Source organism: Aedes aegypti, chromosome 2, assembly GCF_002204515.2.
Source record: "Aedes aegypti strain LVP_AGWG chromosome 2, AaegL5.0 Primary Assembly, whole genome shotgun sequence".
Lineage (NCBI taxonomy): Eukaryota > Metazoa > Arthropoda > Insecta > Diptera > Culicidae > Aedes > Aedes aegypti.
Genome location: NC_035108.1, coordinates 90593147 through 90614000, shown reverse-complemented (window position 1 = coordinate 90614000; position 20854 = coordinate 90593147). Strand labels below are relative to the sequence as shown.

The window sequence follows — 20854 nt, the reverse complement described above, 5'->3', positions numbered from 1 at the left end:
CTGCTTGACTGATCCTCAATCGTTTCAGAATAGTACTGTTCATTCGTTCAACCTCTCCATTTGCCTGCGGCCAATACGGTGTTGTCTTTTGATGATCTATACCAAACTCGCGACAAAATGATTTGAACGATTCGCTTATGAATTGTGGTCCATTGTCTGATCTCAACGTTTCTGGAACACCGAAACGGCTAAATGTTTCGAATAAAGCTTGAATCGTTAACTCAGTTGTGGTATGCTTCATCACGACCACTTCTGTGAATCTACTAAAATAGTCAACCAGTACTAGTAGAGAATGTCCTGACGGCAGTGGACCCAGAAAATCAATCGCCACTTCACACCAAGGTTTATCAGGCATCCTGGTTCGACACATCGGTTCCGGAGGTCCGACCGCTGACACAAGTGTACATGATTCACAGTGTTTCACGAATTTCTCGACACAATCGTCTATCTTGGGCCACCAAACTTTTTGTCTTAAACGACGCTTCATAACACTCATGCCCGGATGACCATCATGTGCACAGCGTAATATCTGTGGTCGAAGTGCTGTTGGAATTATGAGCCTGTCTCCTCTTAACAAAACATCTTTGGCTGAATGTATTTCAGATTTGAAACACTTGAATACCTTCAATTCATCTGTCCAATGTCCTGTTCGAAGTGCCTCTAGCAACTTTTGAAGAGTTTCATCTTTCTTTGTTGCTTCCGCTACTTGAATGAGAGTAACGGCTTCTGGGAGTGAGTTGTCCACCAGACGATTAATGTAATTTTCTGCCGTCTTGTCAAAAGGCTTCAAGCTACTAATTGACAATCTAGACAATGCGTCAGCTAAATTTGTTGCTCCTGGCTCGAACTTAATTTCATAGTTATAGGACTGAATACGAAGAACCCAACGTTCAATTCGCGGGCACGGGCGAGATCGAGGACTAAACAAGAATTTCAGTGCTCTACAATCAGTAATAAGGATGAATTTTGTACCAAGCAGATACAAACTGAACTTTTCAACCCCCCATACGATAGCAAGTGCTTCTCTTTCTGTTTGAAAGTATTTTCGTTCCAAATCCGCAAGAGCTTTGCTTGCAAACGAAATAACTTGATTCTGTCCATCATCGTTTTCTTGAAGAAGCACCGCTCCTAAACCTTCTGGACTTGCATCCACAATCAGCTTAGTTTTCTTTTTTCGGTCGAAAAATCCCAAATATCTTATATCACCTACTGCCGCAATTATTGTGTCGAAAGCCTTTTGTTGGAGCTTTTTCCATAAAAACACGGATCCTGTGCGCAGAAGCAATCTCAAAGGTTCCGTTTTAGCCGCAAGGTTTGGAATAAATCGTCCAACATATGTTATCAAACCTAAGAAACTTCTCAGTTCTGCTACTGTATTAGGTGTTCTGAAGTGTTTAATCGCGTCAACTCGGCTTTCTGTTGGACTAACACCATGTTCATTTAACATGTGACCTAGAAATTCGATTTCCTTCGCTCCAAACACGCATTTCTCACTATTTAAAAAAACGTTATACTCTTTTAAACGTTTCAAGACTGCTTGCAAGCGTCTATCGTGCTCCTCTTTCGATGACCCAAACACTACTATGTCATCAAGGTACACTATGACTCCTTCTAAACCTGCTAAAATAGATTCCATCGTCTTCTGAAAAATTTCTGGAGCGCAACTGATACCGAACATAAGTCTCTTATATCTAGAGAAAAGTATAGTATAACAGAAAATACAAGATGTTATGTTTAAATTCATTACATATTGGAGATGTAGAATTGTTTATTTTTTTTTCGCTTTACTAAACTTTTAAATTACCTGAACAACCCGTTCTTGGTAATGAACGTGGTAATAGGTCTTGATCTTTCGGATATCTCTAGTTGGTGGTATGCATCTTTGATGTCAATTTTGGAAAACATTTTCGCACCGGTTACGGACCCAAGAATCTCATCCACTAGAGGTAAAGGATGTGTTTCCCTCAAGACAGCTTGGTTTGCCCGACGCATGTCAATGCATAGCCGTACGTCACCGGATGATTTCAAAACGGGAACCATCGGAGAAACCCATGGTGATGGTACAGTTACTCGTTCGATAATACCTTGTTTCTGCAGCATCTGAAGTTTTTCGTTCACTTTGTCCTCGAGAGCATACGGAGCACGACGAAAAGCTTGTTGTACAGGTTGGACCGTATCGTCGATGGGTATTTCTACTGTAATACCTTTGAACTTCGGAAATTCCGCTTCTGGAGTTTCAGTGATGTGACCCAAATCAAAACCAACTTTCAAAACGTGCAGTGCCTTGGCTGTTTGATCACCCAACAGATTCTGTTGTCCTGCTTTCGCTACATAAAATTTCGCTTGTAAGTTCCTTTCTCCAGCACTGATCATTGCCATGAAGCTTCCTGAAATTTGCATTGGTTCATTTGAAGCGTAACAGGTGAAATTTTTGTCATTATCCGTAGTCATGTCCCACACCGACACTTGCATCTCCTTCATTTGCTCCCACGTTCTCTGGTTGATAATGTTAGCTGCTGCACCCGAATCAATAACCATGGGTATCTCGACTCCGCCTACCTCAAACATGAATGTATTTTCTCCCATGGCGTAGAAAATGTATCGGTTATCCTTCTCCTGCTCGTCGACGTCTTGAACAGCTCTGATGCGTTTCGATGGTACTGCATTTCGAGCAGTGTCGTTTACTCGCTTCAAGCATTGTTTTGCAAAATGACCTGTTCCTTTGCATCTTAAACACGCTGCATTCTTAGCCGGACAAGACTCAGCTCCCCGGACATGACCACGTTTTCCGCATGCATAGCATACCGGAATAGCTCGATTCTTCGCTTGAAAAGATTGCTGTACCCTTCCTGTTCCTATAAATGTCTCAATAGTAAAACTTATTTATAACAAAATCTATCTTTTTAATTACCCATCGATTCACGTTGTATACGTTCAGGTTTCCACTTCGTCACTTTACTGATTGGGTCACCAGATGAAGGGTTTTTCCCAAACTCCTTCATCTTCCGCTCACTCTCTTCTAAAGTGATACCCAGGCTTTCAACTTCGGCTAGCAACATATCCCGTTTCAATAGCTTTTGTCGCAGTTTGTCAGAGAAGCATTTCTCTACTATCTGATCTACAATTATTTCCTCTGGTTTGTCATATTCACACCTTTTCACCTGGGTTCTTAAGCGCAAAACAAAATCAGCAAAACGTTCCGACGGCTTTTGGGCAATTTGCCGGAAAAGATGACGTTCATAGGTTCGCCTGCGATATGGTTCAAAATGAGCATCCAGCTTTGCAATCGCAGCATCATAGTATGGAGGATTTGCCAAAACCATTGCAACAGATTCGACTTCGGGTAAATTATCGTAAATATCTCTCAAATCCGATCCTCCCAGATAAAGGAGTTTGGATCGCCTCTCATATTGCCCCTCAATCTTTTCGGACTCGAAATAACATTCGAGATCACGCTTCCATTTGGCCCATGCCAACGGTAACTGGGAAGATTCCAATGATGTCTGGAACGGTCTGATGCGAATATCCATGTTGTTCCTAGTACGGAGGCATATTTTTGATTAAAAATCAAAATTTGATTTAACATTAATATCCAGTCAAAAACTAGATAAACTTTAGGACCCAAACACACCATTCAAACAACATTGATTCAAAAACTTTATCAACAAATAATTACAATATAATTTTCACGCGATTCCATAAGTATGCATCATAAGTAGTATTTTTTTTTAATTAAAACCACATTTTATTATTTATTTTTTTTTTTATTTATTTATTCCATGCAAAATTTACGAAATCAAAAATTTTTAATTGTGGCGAGAACCGCCTCTCTGCTGTTATATGACGAAAACCGCCTTCCATAGTTATGATGAAAACCGTCTTTCATACTTGTGACGAAAACCGCCTTTCACAGTTATGACGAAAACCGCCTTTCATCCTTGTGACGAAAACCGCCTTTCATATTCGTGACGAAAACCGCCTTTCACAGTTATGACGAAAACCGCTTTTTCACCAATTGACGAAACCCGCCTTTCACTTTTGTGACGAAAACCATCTTTCAAACTTTTGACGAAAACCGCCTTTTTACTCATTGACGAAAACCGCCTTTCAAATTTGTGACGAAAACCGTCTTTCAAAATCTTGACGAAAACCGCCTTCTTCAAAATTGACGAAATCCGCCTTCCACAAAGAATACTACAACAATTCTAATGAAGTCAGAAAACACAAAAATTTTTATCAAAAACATCTGATATCACATTTGATTGAAACATTATTTTATCTCCATGTCACTATTTGTTCCAGTGTACTATCTAGATGATCACTTTGTTTTGCATAACGGTACCTGGATAATATTTCAACACCACTTTGGTCATGCCCAGTACATAACGAAATCAATCATTGTTTATGACTCACCTTATTCAAAATCATGCAGTCACCAACAAACATTGTGTCCATTGCAGCACTTTAATTTTCGTGGAGTATCCATCCATTCCAGAAAAAGTTTCATTATCACTTACAAAATTTAATGATATTCACAATCCTCTGCACTAGGTAGACCTTCTTTTTTTTTCATTAAGTATTTTAGTTCTTCCACTTTTCCGACGAAATACGAAACAAAACAATCCCACGCAGTATGTGAAACGGTGAACCAAAACAGTAAATATTGTTGACTGAATCACCGTTCATTCATGGAAAGAAGTGACAGATAGATACATAATATACATGTTGTTTGTTTTCGTTTCTCTTTTCGCTTCGTCGTCATCATCATCATCAATGACGGTGTTTCGGATGAACTCTGCATAGCGGTTACTATAGCAATCGCAAGGGTCTGTTTTTTTTTTTTCAAACACGTGACCGACCGAGCTCGTGTTCGGTAGGAAGAAAAAAAAATTTGAATGGTGCGTGGGTCAAACCTTCACATTTTGGCGTAATTGGACACTGTTGGATGTACTCACTCGTTTTTTTCTCGTCGCCAATGTAGAATCGATGATTCGGAAATACCGGAAGACACAATAACCACTTTCGGAAATAGCAAGAGAATATATTAAACTCGATTAGGAATAGTACAACTCATATATTGACCGGTTCGTGTTAACCACCTGATTCAAACTGGCTCTCTTGTACATTATTCTATCAAGGCTAACCTGATGGAGACAGATCACACATGTGGGCGGACAAAGTCGATGAAAGAGGCCGCACTGGTTTCCTGTTTTTCGTTCACAATGGTCCATGCAGATAACTTGGCATAGAACAGAGACAGCGGGTATTACTGTTCCTAACAATGTCTGCAGGGAATTAGTCGGGACAAATTGGAAATGTTAAGGATAAACCCTCCTCGATGACAGGCAGTACCAGTGAGGAAAATCCTGAATTGATAATTGGCTGTTCCGGAAATCAGTGGTAATCTTATTTTCGAGCAATCGGATCTTGGGAGTGTTTTTTTTCGTAGAAACCTGTTTGAATGAAATGTAGGACGGAGGAATAGTCGAAATATGCGAGGACAGGCCAATTTTAAAATTTCGAACGAATTGCTGTAGTTTTGATGAAATGGTATGAATATCTAGTTTTAACAAGAACCTTGGGATTTTTGGAAATGTCCACGAAGGTATAACGCTGATCCACTGGGCCCGGACAAGCAAGTTGTCATGGCTGTTTTGTCAATATTTAATCAAGTAACTAGTAAATATTTGAGTTTTATCAACTATTTTTCTATATTTATCAACGATATTTTCAACTCTTGGCTAGTTTATCTCGGTACCAACAACTTCACTACCATTCCGAAGAAAGTTGTCACTATAACTTTAAGATTATAAGGTACTATATTGGGATGGGATTTGATCCCAAGTCCTGGCGTGAGAGGTATGTGTTTTAACCAGTAAATCAAATTGTCATTAAAACAGTCAAAAAACAAACAACAAAGCAAGCTCGCTCACAACCGTTTGTCCCAATTTTTGTGGCTAGCGGTACAATCAAAATCAAAATTGTCATGACAATTACAGGACGCAACATTGTTGCAACCTTTTCAACTAGCGATTACTCAGTTATTTTAAACACAAAATCAAATTTATTTTATGTATGCTATTTGATGATGTGTCAATGTTTACCAACACGAAGAAAGTTCTCGAAAATTGCAATGCGAATCCCAGAAAATCGCTGCGCACGTGGTGATCGATCGTTGTCATATTCTGTTCAAGTGGTGATAAACTTATGTTGCGGGATAAAATTGTTGCAACAAGAATAGGAGATGACAATGTCTTTGTTGTTGCGTGTTATGGGACAATTGATTCACTGGTTTTAACCATTACAACATAGTTTTTATTATTTTCACAACTGATTTTATATGAGTGATTAATTAGACTATGAAATCGGCTTTGGTATTGAAAAGCATTTTGATTCTTCAACGGACCCCTTTGAAATCAGATGCAAAAACGACAATTTATTCTAGTACTTCTTCAAAATTGGTGTCAAAATCTATAATTTTCGAAAATCCACTCAGATATGGCCGTTTAAATCATTTGAACGAAATTGGGTTTCATGATTTCTTGTTTCTTCGGAAAAATCCTTGTCAAGATTTCTTGATGGATTCTCAATTAATTCCTAAAGAGGTAACATCGACAATTACTTCACGGATTTCTTAGATAGTTCTCCTGTTTTGAAATTATTCTTCCAAAATATTTAAAGGAATCCTGCCATACAAACATAATTGTCTCATATGCATTTACGAACCAACATCTTTTTTCATCGCAACATTCATGTTTTAATATAAACTACACAGCTACACAGTGCAGGCATACATTGTTAATATACTTTGTTATGCTTTTATGGGCAGAATAATACCACAACAAGTACTTGAAGAGATTTCTGGAATAATTTCTGAAGGATACTGCACAGCAACAGCTAGAATGATTTCGCGGGGTACTTTTCAGAGATATTTTTTGAAGAACCTTGTGAAGAATTGATGGAAGTAATCGCTTAGAGCAGTAGATCCTGAGCCTCATTTTTCAACCTCCTGTATTTCTGATCGAAGATAGTTTCCCGAATAGATCATTGTGTAATTCATGATAACTTTGACGATAATACAGCCTCCTGACGAAAAATTGACGGGGTTAGTCCCGCTTCTGCTTCTGTCCGTCCTTTTTCTCGTACTTTGCAGTTATATCTTTCTCTTGGTTCTATCTTCCACTCTGAATCTATCACAGTTTATCTAAAGCTGATTATAGTATTTGCTAGAACCAGAGATGAACAAAAAAAATTTCTCAGCCTTAACGTAGCAGACGCGATTGTTGCCCAAAAAATAGAAGATCACCAGCACAGGGAGTCTGTTAGTCCCAAAGTCATCTGGTAGGTTCCTTATGTAAGTGCAGCTGATTTGGCGATACTGGAGTAGAAACCACGGCCGGCCAATCAAGCTGAAGCTCAATACAGCATCCTGACGAAACATTGTTCGAAGTTTGTCACATTTGAGAGCTCCAGACGACACGTGCGATCCGCGGGCCGCACTTTGGTGACCACGGGCTCAGAGGATTTCAAGAATACGCCGCATACGTTCTCTCAACTTCATTGGAAGTACCCGCATACTCTCCGATGTACTGAAGACCCGCGGTTTCGACATCGTAGCGCTGCAGGAGGTGTGCTGGACAGGAGCATTGGTGTGAACGTTTAGAGGTAATCATACCATCTACCAGAGCTGCGGCAACACACGCGAGCTGGGAACAGCTTTCATAGTGATGGGTGATATGCAAAGGCACGTGATCGGGTGGTGGCCGATCAATAAACGAATGTGCCCACCGGCTGACGAACGAGAACGGCCTACGACTGGTAGATTTTGCCGCCTCCAAGAATATGGCCATTCGTAGCACCTATTTCCAGCACAGCCTCCCGTGTCGATACACCTGGAGATCACCTCAGCAGACAGAATCGCAAATCGACCACGTTTTGATCGATGGGCGGCACTTCGCCGACATAACCGACGTCAGAACCTATCGTGGCGCTAACATTGACTCCGACCACTACCTGGTGATGGTGAAACTGCGCCCAAAACTAACCGTCATCAATGATGTACGGTACCGACGCCCGCCTCGGTACAATCTCGAGCGGCTGAAACAACCGGATCTCACCAATGCGTACGCGCAGCATCTTGGGGCAGCGTTGCCGGATGATGGCGAGCTCGATAGGGCCCCTCTTGAGGACTGCTGGAGGACAGTCAAAGCAGCCATTAACGACGCTGCCGAAAGCATTGTCGGATATGTGGAACGGAGCTCAAGAAACGATTGGTTCAACGAGGAGTACCATGAGGTTTTAGAGAAGAAGAATGCAGCGCGGGCTGCAATGCTGCAGCATGGTACGCGACAAAACGTGGAACGATACAGACTGAAGCGAAGACAGCAAACCCGCCTATTCCGAGACAAAAAGCGTCGCCTGGAAAAATGCCAAGAGATGGAGTTGCTGTACCGTTCTCAAGAAACGCGGAAGTTCTATCAGAAGCTCAACACATCCCGCAAAGGCTTCGTGCCGCGAGCTGAGATGTACCGGGTTAAGGATGGGAGCATTTTGACGGACGGACGCGAGGTGATCGAAAGGTGGAAGCAGCACTACGATGAACACCTGAATGGTGCAGAGAACACAGGCACAGAAGGTCAGGACAGCGAAGGCGATGGCTACGTCAGCACAGCGGACAGCGGAAACCAACCAGCTCCCACGATGGGGGAAGTTAAGGATGCCAACAACAAGGCCGCTGGCAAGGATGGTATCGGAGCCGAACTCATCAAGATGGGCCCGGACAGGTTGGCCGCTTGTCTGCATCGGCTGATAGTCAGAATCTGGGAAACGGAACAGCTACCGGAGGAGTGGAAGCAAGGCGTTATATGGATTGTACCCCGTTTGGCATAAAGTCGTTTGGCATAAAGTCGTTTGGCATAAAGCCGTTTGGCATAAAGTCGTTTGGCATAATGGTCGTTTGGCATAATGGTCGTTTGACATAATGGTCGTTTGGCATAATGGTCATTTGGCATAATAACCGTTTTGCATAATGATTGACTTAAAATAAATATTGTCATTTTTTAAGCTTCTACCGAGATCAACACCATCGAGCCCATAGCAAAAAAAAAAAATGGTAGGTTCTAAACAAGCGTGGTGTTCGTTCAGCGATTTTCCAAGCTAAGAATTTCAAAAATTGTTGTGACATTAGAGAGCATTACTACATAAAACTCGTGACGGTTCTCTACATCTCAGAACATAGAGTATCTTTGAGCTTGTTGCGATATACATATTTGAAAATAGTAAATTGGCAAAGAAAGCTCGCAGTTATTCATATAATATTTCGCTGCAGATCAAGCTCTGTCCCAGTTTGGACGTAAAACTCGATGAAAATTACTTGATAAAAGTATGGATTTTTTTTGCAAAATATCAAAAGCTCTAACCCAAAGATCTATCAATGTGACTAATTGCAAAAATAGCCTATATACGAGCAGATTATTTTTCGTTTAAAATGTTTAAGACTCTAACGCAAAAAAATCTTTTCCCAGCACAGCACAGCAGTCCCAAAACAAGTATATTTTGAATATTGGCAGGTTCTTAAGTAACTATCATTCTACAGCACATCTGGCAAGAATTGATAAAACAGCAAAATACAAAACTGGTTAACATTTAGCTACACTAAATAATAAAATTTAAAACAGTATAAATATAAAGAACAGCCTACTTTAAAAAGAAGGTAAAATTTATATTCAAACCAAAAATTATTGTGGCATAATAAAACGAAAAGACATAAAAAAGTGCGTTCAGAATCATTGAAGTGATTGTGCTACTTATCCTCGAATTTCATTTCTTCGAATGACTGGTTTCCCGAAAAGTGGTGACGAGTAAGAACGATAAACAGTCAAAAGAAGGAAGTATTCAGTCATTCTCGGCTATACACATGTTGAAAAAAATGCTGAGGACTTTTCGGGGAAACGGTATATTCGGGGAACTGGCATTCGGGAACTGGCGTTCGGAGAAATGACATTTGGGGAAAAGTAGTACAACCCATCGAAATTACTACAGTAATCGATTTCTCTTTTCGGTGATAATTTGAGCAGATCAATGTTATCGATTGCCGCCCTTTTGTCAGTTGGAAACAAAAATATACTCAAAAAATATAGCTCCAAAGAACAGCCTATGCTTAAAAGAAGGAGAAATATATTGAAATTATAAATCAACAGTTTTTATACCTATAATTGTGGTTACATCATATTAATAAACAAAAATAGAACAATTAAAAGAAGGGTAAATTTGTGCTAAATATATCAAAATCTTCAGTGTAAAAATTTGCTCCAATAGCGAAACTCAAAAAAAGAATTAACATTTGAAAGAAGGGTAATTTCTGGATAAATAATAAAATATTATTGGCAATAACTTTCCTAATATGCTTAAATTTATTCAAGAACATATGATTGTGTCAATTGATACAGAATAAAGTGTCATTTTGTATCAATTGACTCTAAAACAAGCCTGATGTCATCAGAAAGATTCAATAGAAACGTAAAAATAAAAAAATGAGAAAGTCTTGGTTTCAGATTCATTATGTCAAACGACTATTATGCCAAACAACCATTATGCCAAATGACCATTATGCCAAACTACTTTATGCCAAACGGCTTTATGCCAAACGAATTTATCCCAAATGACCTACCACCGTTATATGCCACATCTACAAAAAGGGCGGCAAACTAGAGTGTGAAAATTATCGTGCAATCATCATCCTAAACGCCGCCTACAAAGTGCTATCCTAGATTTTTTTTTACGTCGTCTATCACCTATACCAAACGAGCTCGTGGGAAGTCATCAAGCAGGTTTCATCGACGGCCGCTCGTCAACGGACCAGATCTTTTCCGTGCGGCAAATCCTCCAGAAATGCCGGGAGTACCAGGTCCCTACGCACCACTTGTTCATCGATTTCAAGGCGGCATACGATAGTATCGACCGCGTAGAGCTATGGAAATCATGGACGAGAACAGCTTTCCCGGGAAGCTCACAAGATTGATCAGAGCAACGATGGACGGTGTGCAAAACTGCGTGAAGATCTCGGGCGAACACTCCAGTTCGTTCGAGTCTCGGCGGGGACTACGACAGGGTGACGGACTTTCGTGTCTGTTGTTCAATATTGCGCTAGAAGGTGTCATGCGGAAAGCCGGACTTAACAGTCGAGGCACGATTTTCACGAGATCCGGACAATTTGTTTGCTTCGCGGACGACATGGATATTATTGGGAGAAAATTTGAAACGGTGGCAGATTTGTTCTTCCGCTTAAAACGCAAAGCAACAAGAGTCGGGCTGATGGTGAATGCGTCGAAAACAAAGTACATGCTGGTTGGCGGAACTGAGCGCGACAGGGTCCGTCTAGGAAGCAGTGTTACGATAGACGGGGATACCTTCGAGGTGGTGGACGAGTTCGTCTACCTCGGATCCTTGTTGACGGCTGACAGCAATATTAGTCGGGAAATACGAAGGCGTATCATCAGCGGAAGTCGTGCCTACCATGGGCTCCAGAAGAAACTGCGGTCAAGACAGATTCAACCCCGCACCAACTGCACGATGTACAAAACGCACATAAGACCGGTAGTCATCTAAGGACATGAGACGTGGACTATGCTCGAGGAGGACTTGCAAGCTCTTGGGGTTTTCGAACGCCGAATACTAAGGACGATCTTCAGCAGCGTGCAGGGAAACGGAGTGTGGCGGCGAAGGATGAACGACGAGCTCGCTCAACTCTACGGCGAACCCAGTATCGTGAAAGTAGCAAAGCTGAGAGAGTACGCTGGGCAGGGCATGTTGCAAGAATGCCGGACAACAACCCTGTAAAGATGGTGTTCGCTACGAATCCGGCCTGTACAAGAAGGCGTGGGGCGCAGCGAGCTAGGTGGATTGACTAGATGCACCGTCAGAGCGTGGGTCACAGTCGAGGATGGAGAGAAGCGGCCATGAACCGAGTGAAATGGCGAAATATTGTTGGCGAGGCTTTATCAAGATAATTGATATAAAGCCAAATAACAACAACAACTTAGTTTCAATATCGTCTGTCATATGAAGGATGGAGGCGCTTCGATCGTTGCCAGTTTCTCGTTAAACAGTCAATAGAATCAAAATACTTGAAGCAATAATTATCAACGTCTTTCCGTTTCAAGCATTTATTACTTAATGAGCCAGTCTAATGTCACTGGTTTGCTTAGTCCTAAGTCAAGGCCTTCTACAGTACTGATCATCGAAACGTATTTTCCACAACATTTACGATACTCTGGCGCCTACAATATTGGTGGCATTGTCGCACATTTCCCTGTGGTTTTCCTCTAACTGCGACAAAACATAAGCATAGGGGAGCAAAAATTTCGAAATTTGCATCACTATAGTAGGCACCCACCAAAATTTGGCAACTGAAGTTCTGGAAGCTTCACTGTTGACATTGACTCAACAATATGTTGCGCAGCAGTATGTTCAGGGTTTGCAGATGACGTTGTCGGAGTTGGTTCGCCCTCGAGAGATATCAACAAGGATAGCAACTCACAACTCGATGTCCTGAGTAACATCCGAATATTCTTGACAACGCCGCTTCGACAGGCGGTTCCTTGGATTCTTTACTTACTTTTGCTGGCTCTACGTCCTTCAAGACATGACCTGCGCCAATGTTACGCCAACCAATTCGTCCAAGGCTGCTATCCTCCAATTTCTCGATCGCCCCACACTTCCAAGATCCTGCTCCACTTGGTCAAACCACCTAGCTCGTTGCGCTCCCCTTTGTCTTGTACTGGCCGGATTTGAGGTGAACACCGTTTTTGCGGGATTGTTGTCCGGCATTCTCAAAACGTGGCCCGCCCATCGTATCCTTCCAGCTTTGGCGACATTTTGGATACTGGGTTCACCGTAGAGTTGCGCAAGCTTGTGGTTAATTCTTCTCCTCCATACGCCGTTCTCACATACTCCGCCGAAGATCGTCCTAAGCACACGTCGTTCAAAAACTCCTAGCGCTTGCAGGTCTTCTTCGAGCATTGTCCACGTCTCATGCCCGTAGAGGACTATCGGTCTTATCAGCGTCTTGTACATGGTACACTTAGTACGGAAGTGAAGGAGTCCGTAGTAAGCACGACTTTCGGCGATGATACGTCTTCGAATTTCTCTACTGCAGTTGTTATCCGACGTTATCAATGATCCGAGGTAGACAAATTCGTCCACCACCTCGAACTCATCCCCGTCGATCATCACGCGTCTGCCAATGCGAGCTCTATCGTACTCGGTTCCTCCAGCCAGCAGATATTTCGTCTTCGACTATTTACCTTCAATCCAACCCGATTTGCTTCACGTTTCAGCCTGGTATACAGTTCAGAAACCACCTGGTTCTTCCGACAACATCCACGTCGTCAGCAAAGCAGATGAACTGGCTGGATTTATTGAAGATCGTGCCCCGCATGTTGAATCCCGCTCGTTTCATAACACCTTCTAGTGCAATACTGAACAGGAGGCAGGAAAGACCATCGCCTTGACGAAGTCCTTTGCGTGTTTCAAACGGGTCCGATAATGTACCCGATATCTTCACACAGCACTGTACACTATCCATCGTTGCTTTGATCAGTCAAGTCAGTTTCCCGGGTAAACCATTCTCGTCCATAATCTTCCATAGCTCTTTGCGGTCAATGGTATCATAGACCGCTTTGAAATCGATGAATAGGTGGTGAATAAAGAATAAAGAATAAAGAAAGCACTTTATAGGCTGCGTTAAGAAGTGTGATCGCACGATAGTTCTCACATTCTAACTTGTCACCATTTTTGTATATCTTATATATTATTCCCACGTTTCTGTGGAGAAAAAAAGTTTGCCATTTATAGATGTTTCAATTGAAAAAAGAAGAAAACCGAAATAAAAAATCTTCCATGTTTGCATATGCATATTCTTGCTCTATTGTGTATTATCAGTCTGCTAGAAGCTCGTTTTGTAAGCTTCCGGTGCCCCTCGGAGAACAAAAGCAAAACACTTCTTTTTCGCTTTTTCATCATCAAACGCAAACGCTTTTTCATCATCAAACGCAAACGGAACAGAAATCTCATTTACCTTCAGCATTTCCCGGAAAAAAACGGCCACTCTGGTGCATATTCTCCGACTGCCATAACTGGTGGGCATAACCAGGAATCGGATGGGCAGCTTTCACAAACTACCCAAAAGGGCTAACAGTTTTCTGCTGCTGTTCACCATACAAAACATCACACTTTTTCATGAGGGTAAAACAAACAAAGCCCAAACAAAGAAATAAAACGAATCCAAAATCGGATCAAAAGAAGGGCACACTCAGTTGAAACTAGCCTTGCAACACAGTTGGCCGTGTTTTTTTGCTGCGCTATCGGGACGAAATCCTTTTTTCTTAGTAGGCTCTTTGAGTGCAGGGTCACTAGAGATGTTCATGACACGTTGACAGACTCTTACACACACATTCATAGACAATATTTCTTCTAAATCTCACTTTTCCCACTGAATCGAAATCAGCCATAGCACACATAGGGTTCTTGTCGACAATAGATTTATGCATTTCGGTTGGTTTGTTCACGGTGGTAAAAAGGTGGTTTTCACAGTTCAGTGTTCGGTTTTGACCAGAATATGTTTAAGTGTGAGTCTCTTCGTTGGATACGGGTTTTGTTACGGTTTTTTTTTCGCGTTCACATAGTTTTATGGTTTGTGAATATCTTTTGTTTCTGTTTTGATTATCTGTTTCGTGGATTTTTTGATATTCTATGTTATTTTGATAATTGTGCTTGGTTTCCTTTACTATGTAGCTCCTTAGTTGTTCATTAGAAGAGTTCCGTTCTGGGGCGTGTATTACAATATGCTTCTGTTTTTTTGTTTTTATCATTTATTAGATTACTATATCATTTAACTTTTCCTTTTTGGTTTACTGTATGTCGTTTATCGTAACTTCACCTTGGTTTACATTAACGTTATCGTACTAGTTTTACTGGTAGGTTATTTAGTGGGTATGTTTACTTTTCACCGGTTTAAAATACTGATTATTTTAACATTAGTTAACGCTAGTTCACGTATATCGTATATATGTGTATGTTATGTATCAGAAGTTGTTGACACGGGCTATTCTGCTATTCGTTCTTTCACTCGCTTCGGTAAACTAATCATCACTTGCACTTGTAGTTTAATTCGTAATCAATAGTGTGTGTCCGTTCCGTTCCGCTTTTTTTTTTCGGTTACTTGAAACATGAGTAAAAAAGAGTGGTCGCCCTTCTAACGGCATTGAAGCCGCGCCGGGGTCGTCCTTGGCACTTCGTTGGATATTGTTAAAGATCATCTCAAATCAACGTTGTTTCTAAACTGCACTACAAACACTGCTAACTAAACAGCTCTAGGAAGTTAACCGTCACCAGGTCGCAGCCTGCTGCGTCGATGATCCACTCGGGTGACGTTGCCAAGAAGGGCCTACTACGATTGCTACCGCATCAATTGCCACCGTTGTAATGTTTCGGTGAATCCTTCGGCACCATATATGGCGAATGAATGGCGTGGATTGGCGTTTCCCGGGCAAAGGTGTAGGTAGGCTTCGTCTGCGACGGACCAGCGCTGGTGTGCGTCAGCGTTACGATGACCGCTAGGATACTAAATATCGCTAAGGCTATGAATACGGACATTACGATGCACGCTATCCGCTTGCGTTTCCTGTTGGACTCACTGTCTTCGTCAAACTCTGGCTTCTTGTTGTCTGTTTTCCGTCTGCTCTTGCGAAGTGACTTTTCCCGATTCATCTGATAGGTCTTCATGATTACGCCGTAGTTAATGTCCATGATGTCCATCGGGACAGGATTGATTTCTCGACCAATATCATCCAGTATGATGTTGGGTGAGAGTTTGCGTGAGGCCTTATAGATTTTGTCCACCTCTTCCGGGGTGAATGCTACACTATCCTTTCGGTACGGACTACTCGCGCCACTAATGATGGCTGGTGGAGGTTCCAGATCTATCATAAAGCTTTTAGACTTTTTTGCCTTGAAGTTTTCCCGGGCATCACGACCATTCTTGTATCGAAGGCTATAGGACTTCTTCTGATCGAAGATTGGAGACTTTTGCGGTTTGAAATCGTCTGTGAAAGGTGGATTAGGGCTTAGCAAGTGTGCGTTGGAATGTTGTAGAACAGACCGACGGAAGCTTCCGGGACCACTTCCGCCAATGTAAGGTAGGGCTTGGTCTAAACTGGTAGTGCTGTTCTTCTGATTGTACTTCTTGCTGTTCTGTCGGTTAACAAAATCCGAAAATGATTCCGTTTTCTTTTCCGATCGACTATTGCTGCGCGAACGGTAGATTTCATTCTCGAGCGAAGCATTAGCTGAACTGAACTTCTTCGATTCTCGGGGGCTTCTTTCTACAACTTCTGCTGGCATGTCATCTCCAAGTGAGTGGAACTTGACGGAATCTCTCCGCAGAAAAGCTGCATTACGCTGCTTCTGCTGATCGTTGAACGACCGGTGCATGTGACAGTTCCTTCGATTCCCACTAACATTCGGAGAGTGCACATAAGCTGGAGCTTGGCGAATCTCTTCTTCTTCCTCACCACCACCACTGCTTGTTCCACCGCCGCTGTCTTGCTTGACAAGATATTCTCGAGGGTGGACGTGCGAGTGTCGAACGCTACTGTGCCGAATGATGGGTGCGGCTACAATCTCATCCGTGTTAGATCCTCCACTATTACTTCTCGAGTGGAACGATGTTGCTTTCCGTAGCTGATGCATCGAGGGTGAGTATACGTGTAGCGTATCCGAGCGTCTCATCTGCTTTCGAGGATTTGAACTGTAGTCTTCTACCTTGAGGGACGTCGGTGAAGACTCGTTCACGAAGAACACCTTTGGGTCGGGTTGGTGCTGCTTCTGATGCGGAACCGGCGAGAGTCGCTCGATGGGGCTGTGATGCACGATAAGGCTATTGTCGAGCATTATGGGACTGGTGGCACCGCTTACGATGACGCCACCTCCCGCGCCTCCTCCTCCTCCTGCCCCGGGCGAGTAGTTGTCGATTCGCATCGATACGGTCCGATCTGCGGACTTGAGCTTCGGTGGACGCTTCTTGCTGATCTCCATCATATCGATAATGGTAGGATCTTGGTGGGAGGTTGCCGAAACCTTCGCCATCTCCAGGGATTATTGCACGTACAGGTTCGAAGGTGGACGAGAATTAGCCGCACGTAGGGCTAATAGCTGATCGGCTGAGGGTAGCCTTCGGTGGTAGTAGTGGTGGTAATGATGAACAGCGAGTGGTAGGAAATCGTTAGAATTTTGTTCGGAGCACCGGAAGACATCAACACGCCGCCTGTGTGGCATTGGATTTGTTTGTGTGAGTGGATTTGGATGGTGGATTCGTGGCGCGACTGGTTACTGGCACTGGATGCGTTGGCTTCGGTTTGCTAAATTATTGTCACCATTGGTTTTCACTGTTGCACTTTTTTCCGCTGGGGAGGTGTCCTTTAGTGGGCGTCAGGTTGTACAAAAGCTAATGGTTCTATGTAAAAATGATGCTGCTGGGCGGAAGAGAAAGAATTATTTTTGAACTTTGTTGAGAATATTGAATTTCATTTGTATTGGTAACCGAGATGGTGCAAGAGAATCGCAAATAAGCTAACACAAAGGGAAGGAAACACATGTAATCGCAATGTACAGTTTCGTTTTTGAAAATTTTGTAAATTTATCTCATTAATGCTATTACAAGTATGATTCCGATGTACAATACTCATCAAAAGACGAAGTCGAGTCTAGTACACGACACTGAAGACGGCCTTACAATTGAGGTCAAAACACGCGTATCTGTCAAAGGAAACAAATTCGGTTTACCTTAAAATAATTTTTTAGGATTTTTTGCATACATTTTAAGAAAACCAGAAATAGTTATGCCTGAGGATGCAGAGGTTTTAAAACTGGTCTTTTGCTTCTGAAATTCGTGAATAGCCTCCATCTTTCTTCATTCTAGTTTCAAAACAACACATCATACTCACATCGTCTGCCCACTAATCCCCGCCATCAGCAAACATAATTCCACCCAACTAAACAAGAAGAATATTAATTTTCCCGGTAATCTTATTTTGATCACGACGAGCAAAGCCTCACTCTCGGTTGTTTGCTCCTCGACCCACCACCCACCACCCACACCGAGCAGAAACGGCACTCACCGGAACCCAAATCCGCTTAATCTCGATTTGGCTCCTGCTGCGACTCGTGGTGATGTTTTGTTCCGGGAATACCAGCGCTTCTGCCGCCGCCGGTTTCTGAAGTGGTGATGATGATAACCACCACGGCAGCAACGGCTTTGGAGTGGTTCCTTCGAAAGCATGCACCAACGGAAACCCAACAACAACAACCGATTCTGTCTCTTGGAGTGTGGAGAAGTGCCTCCGTGTCTCCTCCCTTGATTATTCTATCCTAAAAAAGGGGAAATGTCTTTGATCCACTTCTGTTTTGATTCTTCACATAAGGAAGCTTGGTGTAAATTAGACCGCTGATGTAAGTCCTCTTTGCAGGAAAGTAACATTTTGTATTATCTATATTTATTCGAAAGATTTTTACAAACCCACTTTTAGTGGATGTTGATAAATCGACTCATTCAAATCTCCGAAATTATCTGAAGATATCATCATTGATAACTACGATTTCTCGCGGTAATCTGGGTTTCAAAGTCAGTATGTACTGCGCAATGGCAACTGTTAATCCTGCAGATCTTGAAGGCTTGAATCCATGACAATATGGATAACCATCATTATATCACATTTATGAAAAATTTAACCGAATCGCAATTGAAAGGTAGAAACAGCCCTTAGATGAACACATGAATAGTGCTGAGAGCGTTGTTAAATATGGGTCAAGGCAACAGAGAAAATATCTACGTCAATATTGATTGCGATGGACACCAATCAGCCTCACTTTGAGGAAGGTTATAAGGATGCAATTAAACAGAGAAATAATGATAAAGCAGCTTGTACGAATGTTAGGAGCTGAACTCATCAAGATGGGTCCGGAAAAGCTAACCATTTATCTGTACCGGATGATAGGCATAATCTGGGAAACATTATAGTTTTCGGAATAGTGGAACGAAGACGTAAGTTGCAGAGAGAGAATTTCAAAGGGCCTACAATGTGTTATCTCAGATCATCTTATCTTATCTTACTTCAAGAGATAGAGAGGTGCGATGTTCAGCGAAAACACGCGTTTTAAGAAATCTAACAACTTTGTAGAAGACATAGAAAATGTTAAAAATCTTAGTAAAAAGTTATGAATTGTTCATAATTGTTGTTGTGTTTTTAAACGATTTTTTTCATACAACTTTGTGTACATTCTTAGCTAAATTAGCTTAGACTGACTACACATATCAATGGTTGCTATTCCGTGATTGACCAAAGTCAGTGAAAATGCACAAAGAGTCAACAAGAAGTTCGGCTGGGATTGGCCAATCTTCTTCAGTGTGCATAATTCAGAGCCTCTATCTATACAGGGTCAATAACGGCGCCGGCCACGTCCTTGCAGTCAGGTGGGATTGGGGGAAGGAATGTTAGTGTATAACCTTTGCTATTTGGAGACCGTGTTTGCCTCTGCATCTCCACAAATGTTACTGGGAGGGATGTTTGTTAATGGGGAGGATCGTTGGGTCACAGGATTCACGTTGATAAGCGATTAGAACATGATAAATAATTATTTGTGTTATTTAAATATGCTTATATGTAAATACAATATTTTCATGTGATATGAACAATTTTTATGCAGACTGACAGACTGGATTGGAAATCGGTTGACCTGTTCAAAAGTTATGATTTTTAAAAATAAAAAAAATCAAATGCGTTGAGACCTACAGTATGTGCCGATAAAAAATTACTGATTTTTTATTTTCAAAAAAATATATCTCAAAAATTAAAAACATACATCACTGAAAATTTGACAGTAAACGTAAAATTTTCTGAACTTTGAAGTAAATATGATAACAGCAATAGCCCCTCTTGTCCCAAGGCCTTCAAAACACGAAAAAACGGATTTTTTTACATATTTTTTAATATGAAAAGTCAAAATCTTTTGCTTTTATTTCGTCCAAGAAAATTGGAAATTGGTCAAGCGGTTTAACGCTCAACGCTCCGTCATCGTAATCATCGTCATCATCGAAGCTTCAAAAGCAGTTTTTCTGTTGAAAACTGAAAATAATTCGATGAAAATGTGTTCACTGTGTTTCGGTTGGAGAATAAAGTACAGTGAACACATTTTCCTGTAAATTTTATTGATTCTGAACGAAAAACCTGCTTTTGAAAATTCCGAAATCAATGACGGATCCTGCCCCCTTAAAAGTCGCGATTTTTTTGGTCACCCTATTTCGAAAATGGTCATCCTAATCATAAAATCCAAAAACACGTCTATCCTTATTTCGGATAAGGAACAAAATAGCAAATTTTCACGGAATTCTGTGACCCACTAGATCGGTTTTTCATGGAATGGCTAAGCTACTATTCGATCCTTTTACCAACACATCAGTCAACTTGCTTCGTCGTAAGATACTACTTTTTGAATTCCATAAATTTCTGTAAGGGAAATTGTTGGAAAAACAATCCTAGATAGATCCTTTGGATAGGTTTCTAAAAAAAAATAATGAGGTATTATCAGAAGAAATTAATCAAACTTCTGGATGAATTATCCATGCATTTCTGGAAAAATATAAGTAGACATCGAAGAGTTTTTGCTAGAAGTTTCTTAGGAAATGTGCAGAGAAGCTCTTATATAAATCATCTGTATGTTTTAGATTAGATTGCAAAATCTAAAAATAATTCTTGATTCATGGAGTAGTTTTTTTAAAGAATCCTAGACAGTATGCCAA

General features: G+C 41.5%; 1 protein-coding gene across 1 annotated transcript; it reads right to left on the bottom strand.

Annotated features, from left to right (window-relative positions):
* Nucleotides 1-14625: 14625 nt before the first annotated feature.
* On the bottom strand, nt 14626-17523 carry LOC110675764. Its single transcript, XM_021841489.1, has one exon. It carries the CDS (start codon nt 17143-17145, stop codon nt 15466-15468), a length of 1680 nt encoding a protein of 559 aa, XP_021697181.1. The 5' UTR covers nt 17146-17523; the 3' UTR covers nt 14626-15465.
* Between the last annotated feature and the right edge of the window lie 3331 nt (nt 17524-20854).